Source organism: Sinocyclocheilus grahami, unplaced genomic scaffold, assembly GCF_001515645.1.
Source record: "Sinocyclocheilus grahami isolate Dianchi unplaced genomic scaffold, SAMN03320097.WGS_v1.1 scaffold1745.1, whole genome shotgun sequence".
Classification (NCBI taxonomy): Eukaryota; Metazoa; Chordata; class Actinopteri; order Cypriniformes; family Cyprinidae; genus Sinocyclocheilus; species Sinocyclocheilus grahami.
This window is the reverse complement of record NW_015506924.1, coordinates 78,080-97,414: the sequence shown is the minus strand read 5'-3', so window position 1 is coordinate 97,414 and position 19,335 is coordinate 78,080. Positions and strand designations below refer to the sequence as shown.

General features: G+C 38.9%; 1 protein-coding gene across 2 annotated transcripts in view; it reads right to left on the bottom strand.

Annotated features, from left to right (window-relative positions):
* Window positions 1-19,335, bottom strand: part of LOC107572397 (SH2 domain-containing adapter protein F-like) — a 110,980-nt gene that overhangs the window by 28,351 nt on the left and 63,294 nt on the right. For both annotated transcript variants that reach the window (XM_016258833.1, XM_016258835.1), the window contains exon 3: window positions 10,506-10,715. In XM_016258833.1, the coding sequence (XP_016114319.1) occupies window positions 10,506-10,715 (210 nt within the window). The remainder of the gene's footprint in view (window positions 1-10,505; window positions 10,716-19,335) is intronic.

Below are 19,335 nucleotides of genomic sequence, written 5' to 3'. Positions count from 1 at the left end.
AGCTTTCCATTGATGTATGGTTTGTTACACTCTCAGAAAAAAAGGTACAAAAGCTGTCACTGGGGCGGTACCTTTTCAAAAGGCACACCTTTGTACCTAAAGTGTACATATTAGTACCTAAAAGGTACAAAAGTGTACCTTTTGAAAAGGTACCACCCCAGTGACAGCTTTTGTACCTTTTTTTCTGAGAGTGTAGGATAGGACAATATTTGGCTTGAGATGCAACTATTTGAAAATCTGGAATCTGAGGGAGCAAAAAAATCTAAATATTGAGAAAATCATCTTTAAAGTTGTTCAAATGAAGTTCTTAGCAATGCATATTACTAATCAAACATTAAGTTTTGATATATTTACGGTAGGAGATTTACTAAATATCTTCAAGGAACATGATCTTTACTTAATATCCTAATGATTTTTGGCATAAAAGAGAAATGTATAATTTTGACCCATACAATGTATTGTTGGCTATTGCTACAAATATCCCCCAGCGACTCAACACTGCTTTTGTGCTGCAGGGACACATATCAGTTCTTCCGCACTGCAGGTGAACTCGGTTAAGCCAGAAAGCCGTTTGCGTGTTCAGCCGTCCTGTCGGTAATGCGGCGTATTGTGAGGATTAGTGCTAAACGAGTGTGTTGGTAAACACCAGCGCTGGAGGAGGAGGTGATGTTTCTTTGTTTCAGGGCTCTGGCAAGAACGTTGGCTTATGCTATAATGTGAAAACTCGAAATGAATCGAACCAAAGGGAGCTCAACACAAGATTGCAGTCATTTTTACATATTAAAACATAATGAATGAACTTTAAAGACAACTGAAACTGTAAAAAAGTTAAATGAACTGAGACTGTGTTAAATGAGTGGTTTTGTCTTATGTCCACGGTGTGTTTTTGATACATATCATGCATTATTTTTCTCATCAAAATTGGAGGAAAGGTTAAGAAATTACAGCTCTTTAATATGTACCTCCTCCTTTTTCAAGGGACCGTAAGTAATTGGACAGTTGACTGGTCCCATGAAAAAGGGGGAGGTACATATTAAAGAGCTGTAATTTCTTAACATTTCCTCCAGTTGTGATGAGAAACTAAAGCTCAGAGTGTGCACTTTAAGCTCATATTCATTATATAACTCTAACTTTAATATGTTTTGGTCAGCAGCTAAAATAATAACAATTGTGCCTGTGTCCAAATATATATGGACCTAACTGTATATGCACGTGTGTATACACATAATACTCTAAAAATAAATACATAATACATCTATCCATCTATCTATACACACACACATATGATACATGATTAAATCTCATTAACACAATATTTACAGAAATACTTATACTCAAGCATCCAATTAAACATGAAACAAAAATAAACAAATAAGTGAACAGAAAACAGCCAGAGACTCAGTCAGAGCTGAAGAGAATCAAAAAACAGAGATCTTGAGTTTTGTTCTTTAAAAGGCGAAGTGTGTAAAACAAATGAAGCAGGAACAGCGGGGTCACGAGGACTCGAGAGTATCGTTTGCGTTTGCCGTTACTCTCAAAAAGAAATGATTTTATGATTGCAAAGACCACTTACAACAGCAATTACACACTGCTGCTTTGACAGACGCTCTTCTGTTCTCTCTCACAGCTCATTTGACCAAATTAGAACAACTGAGGAACCCGCTGTCACCAAATAATAGCCAATTTAATAAAAGTGGCACAAGTGCTGTAATATTACAAGCACCAGCCTCAGATGAACATTGCTGCACACTCACATATATACAGTCAGCGACAGCTTTGAACTTTGGCTGAGCTCCCCGATCTGCCACGGCTCGAGCTGATGAGTTAGTCTCACACACAGTGTCTGTTCGCTGTCCTTTCCTTGAACCGCCAGCAAAATTGGGGGAACAGAGTGTGCTGCCTCGATTTCCCACAATTCCCCTGGGCAGAACTCAGGCAGGCCGGTTTATCTCATGCTCCAGATTTGAAAGCAGAGACGCTGAAGGCTCGGTTCATCCGGATCCGGCCGCTGTAAACAGCACAACGGATGGATTTCATTTCACACTTTCATCGCAGACCTAATTAAGACATCAGGACAGAAAAAAAGGGCCATTTAGACACGATCAGGCTTTGGGCCAGATGCAGAAGTGTGAACCGATTCCACGATGAGACAAATCCAACATGAAATATTAATCGCTCAGGGTCTGATGTACTGAGGCGACACGACTGACGAGGTTAGCGGTAATAGTGTCCGACAGCGCTGAAGTCTCATAAAACAGCATCAAACATTCACACAGACTCAATAACAGCCACAATCCACTCCTCTGCTTTCTAATGAACCGTCAGTTTGACTGAATTCAGGAGAAACACGACTTCGAGGAGCGCTCGCTCTCCTAAAGAGCCTCTTGATCGGCTGCTGGCAGATTGCATGTGTATTTAAAACACGGGGGTGTGAGGTAATTATACGGCGGAAACGCGGTAAAGCGTGGTGTTTACGCCTCGAGCGCAATTAGAAAAGTCAAGCGCCTTTTCAAAAGCTCACAGCAGTTTCTGTGGCATTTCAGTGCTGCCATCTGTGATAAAACAGCCAACAAACTTTCTGTTATGAGCAGATTTCTGCTGCTGGATGCGTCTGATAGAAGCCAAAACCTGATGCTAGGAAGAATGTTCATAAATGCATTTCTTGCATGCACTTAGGATCTCAAATATCTCCTTAACCCTCGTGATGCATTCGTCTTAAAAATGTCTAACAAATGCATAGTTTTAGTAAGGGAACAAAACATTACTACGCTTTAAGACCATCAAAATACACATTTATTTATTTATTTATTAAGTTAGTTAGTTATTTGTTTGTTCCAGGTTTGTTTTGTTTTTTATAGAGATATAATCAATTAAAAACAACATTTACATTTCAAGTAGGGTCATTTTTACCCAGGTATGTATGGAGCACCATTAGGTGTCAAAAATACTTTCTGTAAAATTATTTGAAGTTAGTGTCACTTCAAACTGATTACTTTTTTCATCTGAAAGTAAAAGTTTATGCAAGTAAAATCAATCTGTTTGAAAATGTTCAGAGTAATATATAGGTTGTTTTGATGGTGTTTTGTTAGAAATAAATGGACTGTTTTTGTAGTAATAACATGGTAATGATATCAAAACGTTGGCATCTTTCACATTTACTCATTAATGAGAAGTTACCGATCAGATACACTAATGTTTTTACTGTTCATGAGCTGGAAAATCATTCTGAAAGTGATTTTAGAACTCTGTGCCATTGTTGTTATAGTTGTGGTGTGAGCTCCACGACTCTCATAGAATTAGAATGATTATTAAAGTTATCATTCCAGATATGGTATATTGTGTGATACTGTAAGTCAGTAAAGTAATTATAGCACCAGACCTACATCTGCTAGCCAGATTTATGATCAAAACATGCAGTGGGATGCTTTGGGTTAATATCTATAAAATATAAAACAGCGGCACTACTGATACTGTGATCTTACTCCTGCAATTCACAAGAGAGAGCCATTATGGGTTGTGAGTGACACCCTGCAGCGAGAAAGATATCTATTATTTCCATCTACTTTTGACCTAAAAAGCCTTCAGAGTCTAGAAACTTGCAACCAGCAAATCTAAATACACACTGCAAAGTTTGGGAAGTGACAGCTGCTTTAAAAATGTGAAATCATGACGTTATTGTACAGTGTGTGCTGGGGTTGCACTGACTAGTCAAATAGTTCTACTAATTCATAGTTGACTGGCACAGAGACCTGAAGGGCAAAACAGCCATAGAACTGAAAATATGTTTGTTTTTCCCTCTAGAACAGTAAATGAAAAAAAAAATCTGTTTCAAGTCATGCATCTCTAGATCGCTTCTCAAAAGAAGAAAAACGCCATATGTTTGCACAGAATTTTTTGAACTTTTTCTTTGAAATTGTCTCCAGTGTTCTTAAAGGACAAATCTGTCCTTTAATTGCCATTTTTTGGTTTCATCTTAGCGTCACCCTCTGAACCATAAACAAGGTAGTGTTGTGGTGTGTGTTGCACTACCCCCTTCTATATCAGTGTGGCTTAAGGATTGAACCTTCTTTTTAAAACTTAAAAAAGTCAAGTATAACATCAGAGGCAAGGGGAATACTTTTTTGAAAAATTCATTACCTAATTTAACGATATACATACCCTGGAGGTGGATCGAGGGGATATATAATTATTTTTTTCATTTACTACTTTGATGCGTGTTATCTCAAAAAAAACGGGGAAGTCGTGGCCTAATGGTTAGAGAGTCGGACTCATAATCCAAAGGTTGTGGGTTTGAGTCTCATACCGGCAGGGATTGTAGGTGGGGGGGAGTGAATGTGCAGCGCTCTCTCCCAATACCACGACTGAGGTGCCCTTGAGCAAGCCACTGAACCCTCAACTGCTCCCCGGGCGCCGCAGCATAAATGGCTGCCCACTGCTCCGGGTGTGTGTTCACGGTTTGTGTGTGTTCACTGCTGTGTGTGTGCACTTTGGATGGGTAAATGCAGAGCACTAATTCCGAGTATGGGTCACCATACTTGGCCACATGTCACGTCACTGAATGTGTATAATGACAAAGGTATGACAGGTATTACAAGGAGAAGGTGACTTTTCAGGACATTACCCCATGTCCCCACTTTTCAAAACGCTTATAAATCACACAGAATGGAGTGTATTGAAAATCTGAAATAGCAGAAAGTCTCCTGTGAGGGGTAGGTTTAGGGGTAGGGTTGGTGTAGGGCAATAGAATATACGGTCTGTACAGTATAAAAACCATTACGCCTATGGAGAGTCCACACTTTTCACAAAAACAAACCTGTGTGTGTGTGTGTGTGTGTGTGTGTGTGAGAGAGAGATCATGACAGAAGACTGTTATCACACCACAGCAGCAGCAGCATGAGAATCAGACAGAGGGCAGCGTCTGTCATCCAGAACTGTGTGGAGACTCACAGACATTCCCACAGTCCGTGTTTGAGACGGACAACTGCATTAATAACATGCAGACAGATCAGGAGCAGACTGAGACGTCTGTGGCTACGTGTGTGCAATATAGAGCCGTCGGTCCTGTTTTAGATTTAATATACGGCTACATTCACTTTTATAAACAAACTGACTGTCACATTTTCAGACTGTGTGAATGAAACCATCAGGTCATGTGATCCGAACCGCATACAGTCAGCTAAAATAATCCATAATAACTCTTCCTCCAGTGAGTCAGTGTTCTGGTGTGAATCAGGAGAGAAATCTGCACAGATCAAGCAGCGTTTAAACAGCTCTAAACACATATGTGGCTGGATTTTGATGTGAGAGATGACAGGAGATGCACTTTTTCACTGGAGGAAGAGTTATCATGGATTATAGACTAAATGTATTTTAGTTAAAAGCGTCTTAATGCTGAATGTGTTTCAGCTTTTGTCTTCTCCAGATGTTAACTGATGGACTGGAGTGCTGTGGATTATTGTGATGTTTTTATCAGCTGTTTGGACTCTCATTCTGACGGCACCCATTCACTGCAGAGCATCCATTGCTGAGACACTGATGCAGTGCTACATTTCCCCAAACCTGATGAAGAAACAAACTCATCCTCATCTGGGATGACATGAGAGTGAACACATTTTCAGTAAATTACTATACTACTTAGTCTATACTACAACTCACTTTATTTGTAAGTAGTGCAGTTTTTAAAGTTCTTCCATGTGTAACACAGACAAAGAGCGAGAGGAGTTTTCTCTGTGTGCATTTTGGTTTCACCTTCTAGGTTTATCTTTACAAACACACACTGCTGAGACACCACACACACGCACACACACACACACACACACACACACACTCACACACACACACTCATTCTTTACCGTCGTCACATGTGTTGTGTGAGGAGGCAGCAGCAGATAACCAGATGACTAATTAGGTGACACAGAAGTGCACAACCCTGCAGTGACCTACACAAGCACATATCAGCATCCAGCTGAAAGCTGCGCATTGATAAGCGCATGAGTGAATGTAACACACACACACACACTTTAATGAATAAAGCTGGCGGTAAATAAATATCGGGAGCTGTACGCATTGCAGTGACTCAAATGCACTGCAGCTCACCACAAGCTGATTTTAATGTTGTGTGTTTCGTCGGAGCAAACTAAGATTGATGAAATAGAAACATATATACACCGCAGCGCTCGGTAATAACTAAAGCACTCGTTTATGCTAAGTGCAATATTTCTCCCGTTCGCTCTGCATCACCTCGACTTCACAACCGACTGCATTTATCCTAATCAAGCATTTGCATTTTAAAGCTGACAGACGAACTCCGTATGTAAACAAGACCAATCCTGGCACGCAAAAATGGCAGGACTAGAAATGCGAGTGGCGAATATTACATTATTCATGTAATAATGAAAACTAGCCAAATGCAAATACAATGTAAAACTCTTCAACAGACACTGACCCAGAAACCTCTGAAATCCTCTCCCTTAAAGGAATAGTTCACCCAAAAATAAAAATTTGCTGAAAACCTAATCACGTCATTAGAATACATTTGTAGAAATGTAGCACTGCATCAGTGTCTCAGCAATGGATGCTCTGCAGTGAATGGGTGCCGTCAGAATGAGAGTCCAAACAGCTGATAAAAACATCACAATAATCCACAGCACTCCAGTCCATCAGTGAACATCTGGAGAAGACAAAAGCAGAAACACATCCAGCATTAAGACGCTTTTTAACTAAATTACGAGTCCATATTCCATAATAACTCTTCCTCCAGTGAAAAAGTGCATCTGCTGTTGTCTCTCTCATCAAAATCCAGCCACAGATGTGTTTAGAGCTGTTTAAACGCTGCTTGATCTGTGCAGATTTCTCTCCTGATTCACACCAGAACACTGACTCACTGGAGGAAGAGTTATTATGGATTATGGACTCTGTGGTATTTTAGTTAAAATGTCTTAATGCTGGATTTGTTTCAGCTTTAGTCTTCAGCTCATTTTCATCTTTGGTTGAACTATTCCTTTAAGTGCTGTATACACAAAGCCTTCATTTACGGAAAGCCCCTAATGAGCGTTTCTCTCATGTCGTGACCTAAGGGTGACCTTTTGACCTCTGGAATCAGGGGTCGAGCCTTGAGACGGGCTCCAGACTGCTTACCAGACGTCTCGAGGGGAAGCGTTATTATGGATTATGGACTCTGTGGTATTTTAGTTAAAATGTCTTAATGCTGGATTTGTTTCAGCTTTAGTCTTCAGCTCATTTTCATCTTTGGTTGAACTATTCCTTTAAGTGCTGTATACACAAAGCCTTCATTTACGGAAAGCCCCTGTTTCTCTCATGTCGTGACCTAAGGGTGACCTTTTGACCTCTGGAATCAGGGGTCGAGCCTTGAGACGGGCTCCAGACTGCTTACCAGACGTCTCGAGGGTGTTCTGCTATGATTGACGTTCCTTGAAGATTTATCTTTGAACATTTTTCTGAAGACAGAGCAATGTGAGTATTAAGGGTCCGTGGGAAGGTTACTCTGAGAGGATCTGGTGGCAAGCCAGAGGCCTAACGACTGATTTCTGATTTCTCTGCTTCCTGGCGGAAAGAAACGTCAAAGCATGCTTTATCTACACTGAAGCGGATTGGCGAGAGGTATAAGCAGTCGAAAAACTAGGACAAAGACATGTGGGAAATAATAAAGTCTTTGAAAGCTGCGTCTGTCTGACTGACAACAAAGAACTGTGATTTGCTCTCAGAGGAGGAGACGATTCGCCGTGATCCTCATTTAACACAGTAAAGTGTTTATCACAGTTAAAACAAGCTCACACACAGATCTAAATTAATCACACATTAATGCATAAAACACAGGAATATTCCACAATAAATGTAGCTTATGCTTAATCGACAGCATTTGAGATAAGTTACCTAATTCATCTTTTTAAGGTTGGACTACTTTTCTAGGCAGATTAATTTATAGTAGTGCATCTTCAATGTAATTTCTTTGCTGTCTAGGATCCTTGCATATATTATGCAAAAAACTGTTTATCTGTTTGACATGGTCGTGTTATAAATGGAAGGAAATTATGCTATTGCAATTATGCTTTTTAGTCACACTAGTTTTGTGTTACCTTCCTTTGTGACCAATAAATTTGGTTAAGGATTTTCAAAAATCATCTGATACAATCAAATCAAATTCCATATAAACTTTAGAGAATATTAGAGATATTTTTAGATTTTAAATGTAATATTTTGCATATTTTCATTGATGTTTTTATTGATGCATATCGATTAATATTATATAACATTTAGAATATTACATTTCAATTTCAAAATTATAATTGAAAAATATAATTTCTGTATTTTCAACTTCTACTGAAAGTGTATCATGTTTTTAGTTTTTATAAACTGATGCACAGGTCCAATTAATCAGCTGTAATCAGCATCAGACTGTGGCATAGAGCTTAATCTGTATATTTAACCCAGAATATTGCTTTAAGAGAAAGAGAAACCATAAGAATATTTTCTTCAGCAATGGACTCCTGTGATGCTAATTCAGTCATACATCCATGCAGACAGAGAGGAAAGCCTGTGTGCCGCAGTACCTGTGGAGGATCTAGAGATGTGGACATCTCTCCTGGACGCTCCTCTGCTCGTGTCCTCACGACTAATGCAGTCATAACAGAGCAGTGCTGCTACACACACACACATGCAGCAAGACACACATACACACACAGAGAGAGAGACACACACACACACACACAGAGAGAGAGAGAGAGAGAGAGAGAGAGAGAGAGAGAGAGAGAGAGAGAGAGAGAGAGAGAGAGAGAGAGAGAGAGAGAGAGAGAGAGAGAGAGAGAGAGAGAGAGAGAGAGAGAGAGAGAGAGAGAGAGAGAGAGAGAGAGAGAGAGAGAGAGAGAGAGAGAGAGAGAGAGAGAGAGAGAGAGAGAGAGAGAGAGAGAGAGAGAGAGAGAGAGAGAGAGAGAGAGAGAGAGAGAGAGAGAGAGAGAGAGAGAGAGAGAGAGAGAGAGAGAGAGAGAGAGAGAGAGAGAGAGAGAGAGAGAGAGAGAGAGAGAGAGAGAGAGAGAGAGAGAGAGAGAGAGAGAGAGAGAGAGAGAGAGAGAGAGAGAGAGAGAGAGAGAGAGAGAGAGAGAGAGAGAGAGAGAGAGAGAGAGAGAGAGAGAGAGAGAGAGAGAGAGAGAGAGAGAGAGAGAGAGAGAGAGAGAGAGAGAGAGAGAGAGAGAGAGAGAGCGAGACACACACACACACACATGCAGCAAGACACACATACACAGACACACAGAGAGAGAGACACACGCACGCACACACACACACACACACACACACACACACACACACCTCCAGATCCGTCCACAGACGAGCGTCACACTCTCTCACACACGTCCGTCTGCAGTCATCCGGAGAGTAAAGGGACAGTTCGCCCCAAAATGATCATTTTGTCATCATTTACTCACCCTCATGTTGTTCCAAACCTGTGCGAGTTTCTTTCTTCTGCTGAACACAAAAGAAGATATTTCGCAGAACGCTGGTAACCAAACAGCTGACGGTAGCCATTGACTTCCATAGTATTTCGTTTTCCATATTATGGAAGTCAGGGTACCAGCAACTGTTTGGTTACCAACAGTCTTCAAAATATCTTCTTTTGTGTGAATCAGCTTAAAGAAATTCATACAGACCTGAGGGTGAGTAAATGATGACAGAATGTTCCTTTCTGGGTGAATGATCACTTTAGGAACTGAAATGAGCCGTTCCTGAAGCCTCGACTGAGGAACAAAGCATTCAGAGAGAGAGGAAGAGAAAATCTCCCAGCATTCCCAGCAACAGACGGATACGGCAACGGCTGAGATATTAAAATGAGCCTGTTTACACATTCACGTTGATTTGCAATGAAAATGTTTGAGAATTTACGCTCCAGCCATTCAGTAAAGAGTGAGACCTCCACCAATGAGAGACTACAGCCAAGACACAAAAAACAACTTTCGCCAAACGCGTTCAATAAACAGCAAAGAGAAAAAGCCCTGATTTATATAAATGATGCCGCATTCACACTAGACTTTGAGCATGCATCATTTCTACAAACTCTGCAATGGTCGTAATATGACGTCGTACTCTGTGGCCTCTTATTAAAAGCATTATACAAACAAAATACACAAATATGCAATCTATTCCACTTTACAATGCAATACTGCAGATTTAAAGTTTGCTTGATTTTTTTTATTCAATTTAGGTCAGAGTTCATCATTTCTCACGAATGAACCATTGCATGAATCATTTTTAACCAGTTTATTTATATGAATCTTCTAAATGAACCAGTTCACTACAATGAAGCTCTACAACATTGAAAAAAAGTGGGAAAGCTAATGTTTCAGAGACAGCTGAGCAACTACGTTAGTAGCATCACGAGTTTAGTTAGTAACTCCCCAACATCACCCACAGAACCGGGCACAGGACTTGTAATATTTCTGACTGTTCAGTATTATGAATCACTTCAGGAAAGATGATAATGAAGCGGGCCGAACCTGCGAAGGCTTTGGATATGTGGTCTTTCTTCCACTCCCAGGGCTGGTCGTACTCCTCCGGAGGCCTCTCGTCGTCCTGCGGTAATCTGCTCTCGCGGGAACACAAGTCTCCGTCTGGATCTCCTCCGTTCTCCTCCGGCTCGTACGGAGTGTCGTATAGAGGAAGCTGCCGGACCGGACCGTCTTTAGGAGCGCGACCGCCTCGGATTTCTGCCGAACGAAGAGAGGAGACGACAAAATATCAACAGTCTGTGCTGGTTTCAGCATGCTTTTCACATTTGTGACCCTGGAGCACAAAACCAGTCATAAGGCTCATTTTCTTTAAATTGAGATTTATAAATCATCTGAAAGCTGAATAAATAAGCTCTACATTGATGTATGGTTTGTTAGGATAGGACAATATTTGAAAATCTGGAATCTGAGGGTGCAAAAAAATCTAAATATTGAGAAAATCATCTTTAAAGCTGTTCAAATGAAGTTCTTAGCAATGCATATTACTAATCAAAAATTAAGTTTTGATATATTTACGGTAGGAGATTTACTAAATATCTTCAAGGAACATGATCTTTACTTAATATCCTAATGATTTTTGGCATAAAAGAGAAATGTATAATTGTGACCCATACAATGTATTGTTGGCTATTGCTACAAATATCCCCCAGCGACTTAACACTGCTTTTGTGCTGCAGGCTCACATTTATGCATTTAGCAGGCACTTTTATACAAAGCGACCTACGATAAAGGAACACAAGCAATTCGTCACAGAGCCAACAATGCCAGGTTTATTTGAAAGCTAGAATAGGAAACAATTATAGCAACTGAACTGATCAACACAGACTAACATTTTCAGTCAAAATCCTACATTTCTTTTTCCAAAGTTTAAGTGTTAAGTGCTTAAAAGCTTCAGTGAAACGAACAAAAACAAGCCCAAGACATGCAGAGTTTAATGGTCAGACCTGCAGCGCTCAGAAGAAACCAAACCAGAGCTCAGACTGTGTTTTTCCAGCAACACTGGAATAAACTGCGGTGCCTGTAGCCTGAAAAAAGACTGCATGTCTCAGCTTAAAATGACTGTTTTAGGTCTGCAACTAACAATTATTTTGATAAATCGATTCATCTGTCAATTGTGTCTTTGATTAACTGATTGATCGATCGATTAATTGGATTTAAAATGCCAGATTTTATTTACAGTATTTCATTTTTAAAAAAGTGTGCAAACTGAAGAATGCATCCAATCCAAACAAATTGCATATTTAACATTGCAAAGTCAGAATCATCGCACTCCTGTTCTGTTGTGCTCTTTAGTGAAGTTGAAGGAGTGTCATGATGACAAGCCGTTATGCAAAGCATGCCTTTTGAACATTTGCACAAAGAAAAACCCATACAACTCGGGCTGAGGGAAAAACGTCTCTAATGCATTAAACAGCACATGCACAGCACATTCATGTTTTGAAGCTTAATATGAAGCTTTCTCATGTTTAGGACAACTTGGGTCATGCACTTTTCCCACAGAAGCTTGCTGCGAGTCCTCGGCTATATTTCAGACACGTTTGTCCTTAGAAATGTGTTATTTACTCCTCTGAAGTGCAGGTAGATCTTTTATGTGCATGCACAGTGTGCAGCAATTCATTCATCAAATTCACTTTTGATTACTATCAATTTTGATTAGTTGTTGCAATTAGTTTAATGAACACTAGCCAGCCTCCAGACTCAAAGTTGGCTGATTAAAGATGTAGAGCAACAAACACACTTTCAGAAGTGTAGCTCTGTGCTTGACCTCCAGGGGTCACTGGAAACTGGACTGCAGACATCTGTCACCCTTCACTACAAAACACAGAAATCATGTGTCACCTCTGATCAACAGACAGCGGTTTGTCCAGCGCTCTCTCTAAAAGCGCAAGCATCTCTCTCGGGTTCTCTGGGGTGGCATGAAGCTGTTAGAAGGCGTGCTAATGGTATGTTATAATGCAGAGACGCTCATGGAATGAAATATAACACCACAGCGCTGCATAATTGCCTCTCTGCTCAGGGGAGCTCTTGCGGAAAAACAAGAAAAGTGTAGAGACTAGAGAAAGAGAGAGATCTTCATACAAGCCCTGTCTGCAGAAGCCTGGATTGTTATATTGTACTCTTAACTATTGATGCAATGACATTTCGGCAATCAAATTCTAATTTTCAGTTTCAAATGAAAATTAGAGGACTGAAACAGTGGCGTTTTCATTAGTGTTTCTCCAATGGTATGTTTTGACTATTTCATGCACTCAGTGTCATGTCGTGCTACAGTTCCCATTTTTAAAACAATTAAATATGGATTCTTAAATCTCAAGATCAATCATTTTTATACACAAACATTATTTAGAGCACCTGCCATCCAATAATCACATTCAGCTAGGGGTGGACGAATATCACATCACCATTGTTTTTTTAGAAATATCACAGTTTTACCAGGATTCTTTGTCATGTTGGTTTTACCAAACTAATGTGCCTATTATAAAGACAAAGCCTTTCAAGGTAACAAAATATAAAATAAAAAAAAGAATGGCGGATATGTAGGCTAAAGTGGGAAAAAGATGAAAATCTTTGTCATTATTTTATCTTTTAAAAACAAGACCAAAGATTCACATAATATACAAATAAAACAAAAAGTGCTTTATTTTCAGGTACAATAGGTATATTTAACAGGAGCATTCAAGAAATTGAATGAACAAATATAAAAATAAAACACTGTATAGACTGATTCCTTTTAAAGCAACTGTATTAAAGTTTTTCAGTCGAGTAGTGAGTGATTTTTCTCTTTGTGTTTTGCTGTTTTATTAATATTGAAGGAATAGTCTGCCCCAAAATGCATTTTTATACCATCATTTACTCACTCAAAAGTTGTTTTAAATCTGAATGAGTTTCTTATTCTGCTGAACATAAATGCTATATTGAAGAATGTGGAAAACCAAACAGTTCCATAAAACGTAACTAAGTAACATAATTAGTTACTTTTTAGGGAGCAATGCAACATTGGGTTACACTTTATTTCGATAGTCCACTTTAGACATTCTACTAACTATAAGTAACTTTGTAACTACATGTTAACTAATTCTCATTAATTTGCAACTACATGTCTACTAACTCTCAGAGCAGACTGTTAGGGTAGGTTTAGGGCTAGTAGAACAAGTTGACAAAGAAAGTGTTAGAAGATATTAAGCAGACAGTCTACTAATACTCTACTAACTGCTAGTTGACATGTAGTTGCAAAGTTACTTACTGTTAGTAGAATGTCTAAAGTGGACTATCGAAATAAAGTGTTACCCAACATTGTAATGCATTACTTTTAAAAGTAACTTTCCCCAGCACTGTCTACCACTGAGTTAACACTGATGTGAATGTATGTCGCATTGTACAGAATACTGAAGCGTCAGAACTGTAACTGACAGAATATGCTCTGTGGCAAGATACTGCGATATTTCTTCAAAGGCAGATCGTGGACACATTTTTATCGTCCACAATCAAAAATCGTCATTGTCGGCATTCAGCTGCTACATTTGATATCAAACAAAGTATCAGCTTTCAAATGATATATTTTTTAAATGAAATTCAAACACTAAATGTATTTGTGTGGCTCTTTAAAGTGTGGTGACAGATGGCTGTGGTGAACCAATCATCTCTTCCTCTTTAGTACTAGTTACAGAGCAAATAAACATGAATGAACATCAGAAGACACAGAACAACTTACTGGAATGAATTATGAATAACGTAATCGATCAATAAGTGTTTCAGCCTGTGATCAATAATGTCACATTTACCTCATGAAAGACATTCAATAACCATAAACTCCATGGTCAGCTAGAAAAAAAATAACTCTATAGAGGAGCATTTTTATCAGTATATGCACTATATTACATATGCATTATATCGTTACTTGCCTTAATTATTTAATGCATCATATAAAAAGTGCAATTTAAATGTTTGTACAAGTTTCTATATGAGTGCTGACTATTAAATACATTTGATTATTAAATTGATTATTAAATTAATTGGTGCTATATTACACATGCATTATATTTTTACTTGCTTTTATTATTTAATGCATGTTTGAATAAATCTGTCGTGAAAATTAGTTATTACAGCCACTGTTTATGTTTAAATAATAATAGCAAATGTTTAAATAACACGTCGGAGCAGAAATATAATTATATCATTAAAAAGTCAATATAAAAAGTGCAATAATTTAAATGTTTGTACAAGTTTCTATGAGTGTTGACTATTAAACCAATTTGATTATTAAATTAATTATTAAATTAAATATGAAATCATTTAGGTGAAAAACTATTTCGGTGCATTACGTCTCTTAATGCACTGCACAACACCTGCATGTGCAGCTATAAAGACCTTTTCCAACTGAACGAGTTGGAAAACACCATGAAAACTCTCAAAAAAGCATCAACATGGCATTTCCATAGCTTAAGGTTAGAGAGGCTTAAATAACGGCTAGCCAGCAGCCTGTAGAGCAGGAGTGTGTGTTCTGAACTCAGGCTTACACACTCTTCACACGTTACTGCGGTCTGGAGAAATGAGATTGTAACGATAATTACAGCTTCCAGTGGAACTGAATCCAGCCAACGAGCTGGTGCCCTTTCACCCATCACGTCTGCAACAGTTCAGGGATCAAAGGTCAGACAGAAACGCGGCATACACACACACACACACACACACACACACAAACACGCTTCCTCTCCAGGTGTCAGACTCTCTGTGTGTGTGTGTGTGTGTGTGTGTGTGTGTGGTCTGATGAGCTCTGCTGATTTACAGGCACACACTGAGGGAATCAAAGCATGACCTTTATCTTTCCAGGAACCCATCCCTGAAGACTCTCACACTGCAAACGCTCCTGCTAAACATCAATGTTATTTAACGCTCCTCTTATCATCAGAAACCTCTTTACATGCATATACGGTCATTTCAAGGGGTTGGATTCATCCAAGTGAACAGAATCTTTTGAATCTATTCATTAAAATATTAATTCACTGATTCATTGAGTGATCCTTTCTGATTCTCTTTCTCACTTTCTCTCTCATTTGTGTGCCTGTAAATCCACAGATAGATACAGTAGAATGAGAGATAAATAGACAGAAAGATAGATAGAATGATAGATAGGATAAATGACAGAATGAACAAATGATGAGCGAACAAACCAGCAACAGAATGATAGATTGATGGATGGATGGAATGCTAGAAGAAATAATGGATGGATGATAGAATGACAGACTAAAGAAGAATGATAGAAGAAACAATGAAGAATAAGAAGAATGATATATATATATATATACACATACACATTTGTATTATACTTCTTGTTGACAAATGGGTAAAACCTAGTTTGAAAGATAGAGGCAAAGATTGGTAAAGATTTAAAAATGACAATTAATTAGTGTTAGTAGACTGCACTGTGATCCTTGATTAGAGTCTTTTAATGTCATCTAATGATTATTAATCTAAATAAGCCTGACAAGAGTTTTCGGTATATAAATTATTGCTACCCTAGCTAAAATAAATAAAAAGGCCAAAATGTACTGAAAATACATTTATTTCACAGTAAGTATACTTCAAACCCATTAACATATTTATTTATATTATACAATTACAATTAAACTTAGTTCTTTAATCGCACAATGCACATTTCTTAATATTATGCCTAAAATGTGTTTTAATATCACTATTAATAAGGCTTGTATGATCACTGTATAATTTTAGTCTTTAAATGCAAGATATTTAAAGTGTACCTGAAGTATACTGTACTTGCAATAGTTCCACTTTATCACAATCAAGTATACTTCAGTACGTCTTTAGTTGGACTTCAGCAGTACTTCCGCACAATTAGTGAACTAATTAGAGTACTTAAGTGTATTAAGTACAAAACTAGTTGTTCCAGTTTAGCAGACTTTAAGTATACCAGTTTAGTACACTAATAGTTGCAGGTTATCTTTTATTAAGCATAAATATGTAAATTAATTTGTAGTATACTTAGCATTAAATAAATGTATTTCAAATACATGTTAGCATTTGTTCCCCACTAGGACACACAATTAAATCAGGGTAAAGATAGTCATACTTTTTTGCTGAGAAACAATGAAATTAAACAGGACACGTCTAATGTACACGGGGAAATATTCAAGGCATATTAAACTTGTATTGTTTTGATGCTTGAAAAGCCCTTTTTCTCTGTCTCTGACCCGTGTACAAGACAGCTGACATCGATCCGGCACATAATACCATCAAATCAATAACGCACTGCGCACACTTACACTGTGGGATGCAGAAAACACCGAAGCAGCTATTTCTGAGTCTGTAGCGTTTGTCCAGCTGTGAGAGCAGAGAGACGTTCAGAGAAACAGAGATAGTGCTGCAGTGTCTCCGGATCTCATGTGTTCACGCTGATGATAACACACCGGAGACATAAACACAGCTGGCAATCAGCCAAGGACATATCCCGCATCAGAAAATATCATATATCGGGCTGAATCGTATTGGTATTGGACTGGATTTGCAACAAGTGGTGCACAGAAGTATAGTTGGGTGACTGACAGTAGATGCAATGCTACAAGTTTTTAGTCCCAAAATAATTAAAGTTCACTCAAAATGCGGCTGAATAGCACTTGAATAAAAATAAAGCATCATATTTTCAAATGGCTAAACAGTGAATTATGTGCTGTTGTTTAATATAATATATAATACATATACAGGGGCTGGACAAAATAATGTGAACACCTATTATTATATTTATTACAGTGGAAAACCAAATATCACTTATTTATATCTTCATTGCCTATATTCTCTAAATCAGTGTGGTATGAATTGTGTTCATCAGTGTTTAATATATGCTTTATGAGTGACTGTCAGACATTCAAACACGACAAATCATGGGAGCCTGTTAAGCAGGAGCGTCTGTAACATTAACAGAGCGATTGTTTGAAGAACAACAGACTTCACGAATAAGACTGCAGACACAAACCTGAAAGTCAATGATAAGGACCGTCAGACAGTAAGCGGTGTGTGTCCAAACAACACAAGAGACCTATCAATACCTAAGACTCAAGAGCAACTGCAAAGACTTGAAAGAAAGCGAGAGCTTCTAACAACCTCATCATGGTCTGATTTGAAATCATCCAGTATTTGAAACACTTACAACCAACCTGAAGCACGTGTGTCTCGCTACAGCAGCGTCTGTCTGTCTGTCTGCTTTATCTCTGTCCTACAGCCGTCCCTACAGATCCCTGCAGATCACTGCTGCCAGCACATACACACACACACACACATACTCTCACTCACACACACAAACACACTCTCTCACCACACACAAACACACACACACACACACACACACACTCTCTCACCACAGACAAACACACACACAAACACACACACTCACAAACACATACTCACACACACACACACACACACACACACAGGTTTGTTTTACCCGTGTACAAGACAGCTGACATCGATCCGGCACATAATACCATCAAATCAATAACGCACTGCGCACACTTACACTGTGGGATGCAGAAAACACCGAAGCAGCTATTTCTGAGTCTGTAGCGTTTGTCCAGCTGTGAGAGCAGAGAGACGTTCAGAGAAACAGAGATAGTGCTGCAGTGTCTCCGGATCTCATGTGTTCACGCTGATGATAACACACCGGAGACATAAACACAGCTGGCAATCAGCCAAGGACATATCCCGCATCAGAAAATATCATATATCGGGCTGAATCGTATTGGTATTGGACTGGATTTGCAACAAGTGGTGCACAGAAGTATAGTTGGGTGACTGACAGTAGATGCAATGCTACAAGTTTTTAGTCCCAAAATAATTAAAGTTCACTCAAAATGCGGCTGAATAGCACTTGAATAAAAATAAAGCATCATATTTTCAAATGGCTAAACAGTGAATTATGTGCTGTTGTTTAATATAATATATAATACATATACAGGGGCTGGACAAAATTATGTGAACACCTATTATTATATTTATTACAGTGGAAAACCAAATATCACTTATTTATTTCTTCATTGCCTATATTCTCTAAATCAGTGTGGTATGAATTGTGTTCATCAGTGTTTAATATATGCTTTATGAGTGACTGTCAGACATTCAAACACGACAAATCATGGGAGCCTGTTTAGCAGGAGCGTCTGTAACATTAACAGAGCAATTGTTTGAAGAACAACAGACTTCACGATTAAGACTGCAGACACAAAGCAGACACAAACCTGAAAGTCAATGATAAGGACCGTCAGACAGTAAGCGGTGTGTGTCCAAACAACACAAGAGACCTATCAATACCTTAGACTCAAGAGCAACTGCAAAGACTTGAAAGAAAGCGAGAGCTTCTAACAACCTCATCATGGTCTGATTTGAAATCATCCAGTATTTGAAACACTTACAACCAACCTGAAGCACGCGTGTCTCGCTACAGCAGGGTCTGTCTGTCTGTCTGCTTTATCTCTGTCCTACAGCCGTCCCTACAGATCCCTGCTGCCAGCACATACACACACACACACACATACTCTCACTCACTCACACACACAAACACACTCTCTCACCACACACAAACACACACACACACACACACACACACTCTCTCACCACAGACAAACACACACACAAACACACACACTCACAAACACATACTCACACACACACACACACACACAGGCACAGGTTTGTTTTTATGGTTTATGGGGACTCTCCATAGGCGTAATGGTTTTTATACTGTACAGACCGTATATTCTATTGCCCTACACCAACCCTACCCCTAAACCTACCCCTCACAGGAGACTTT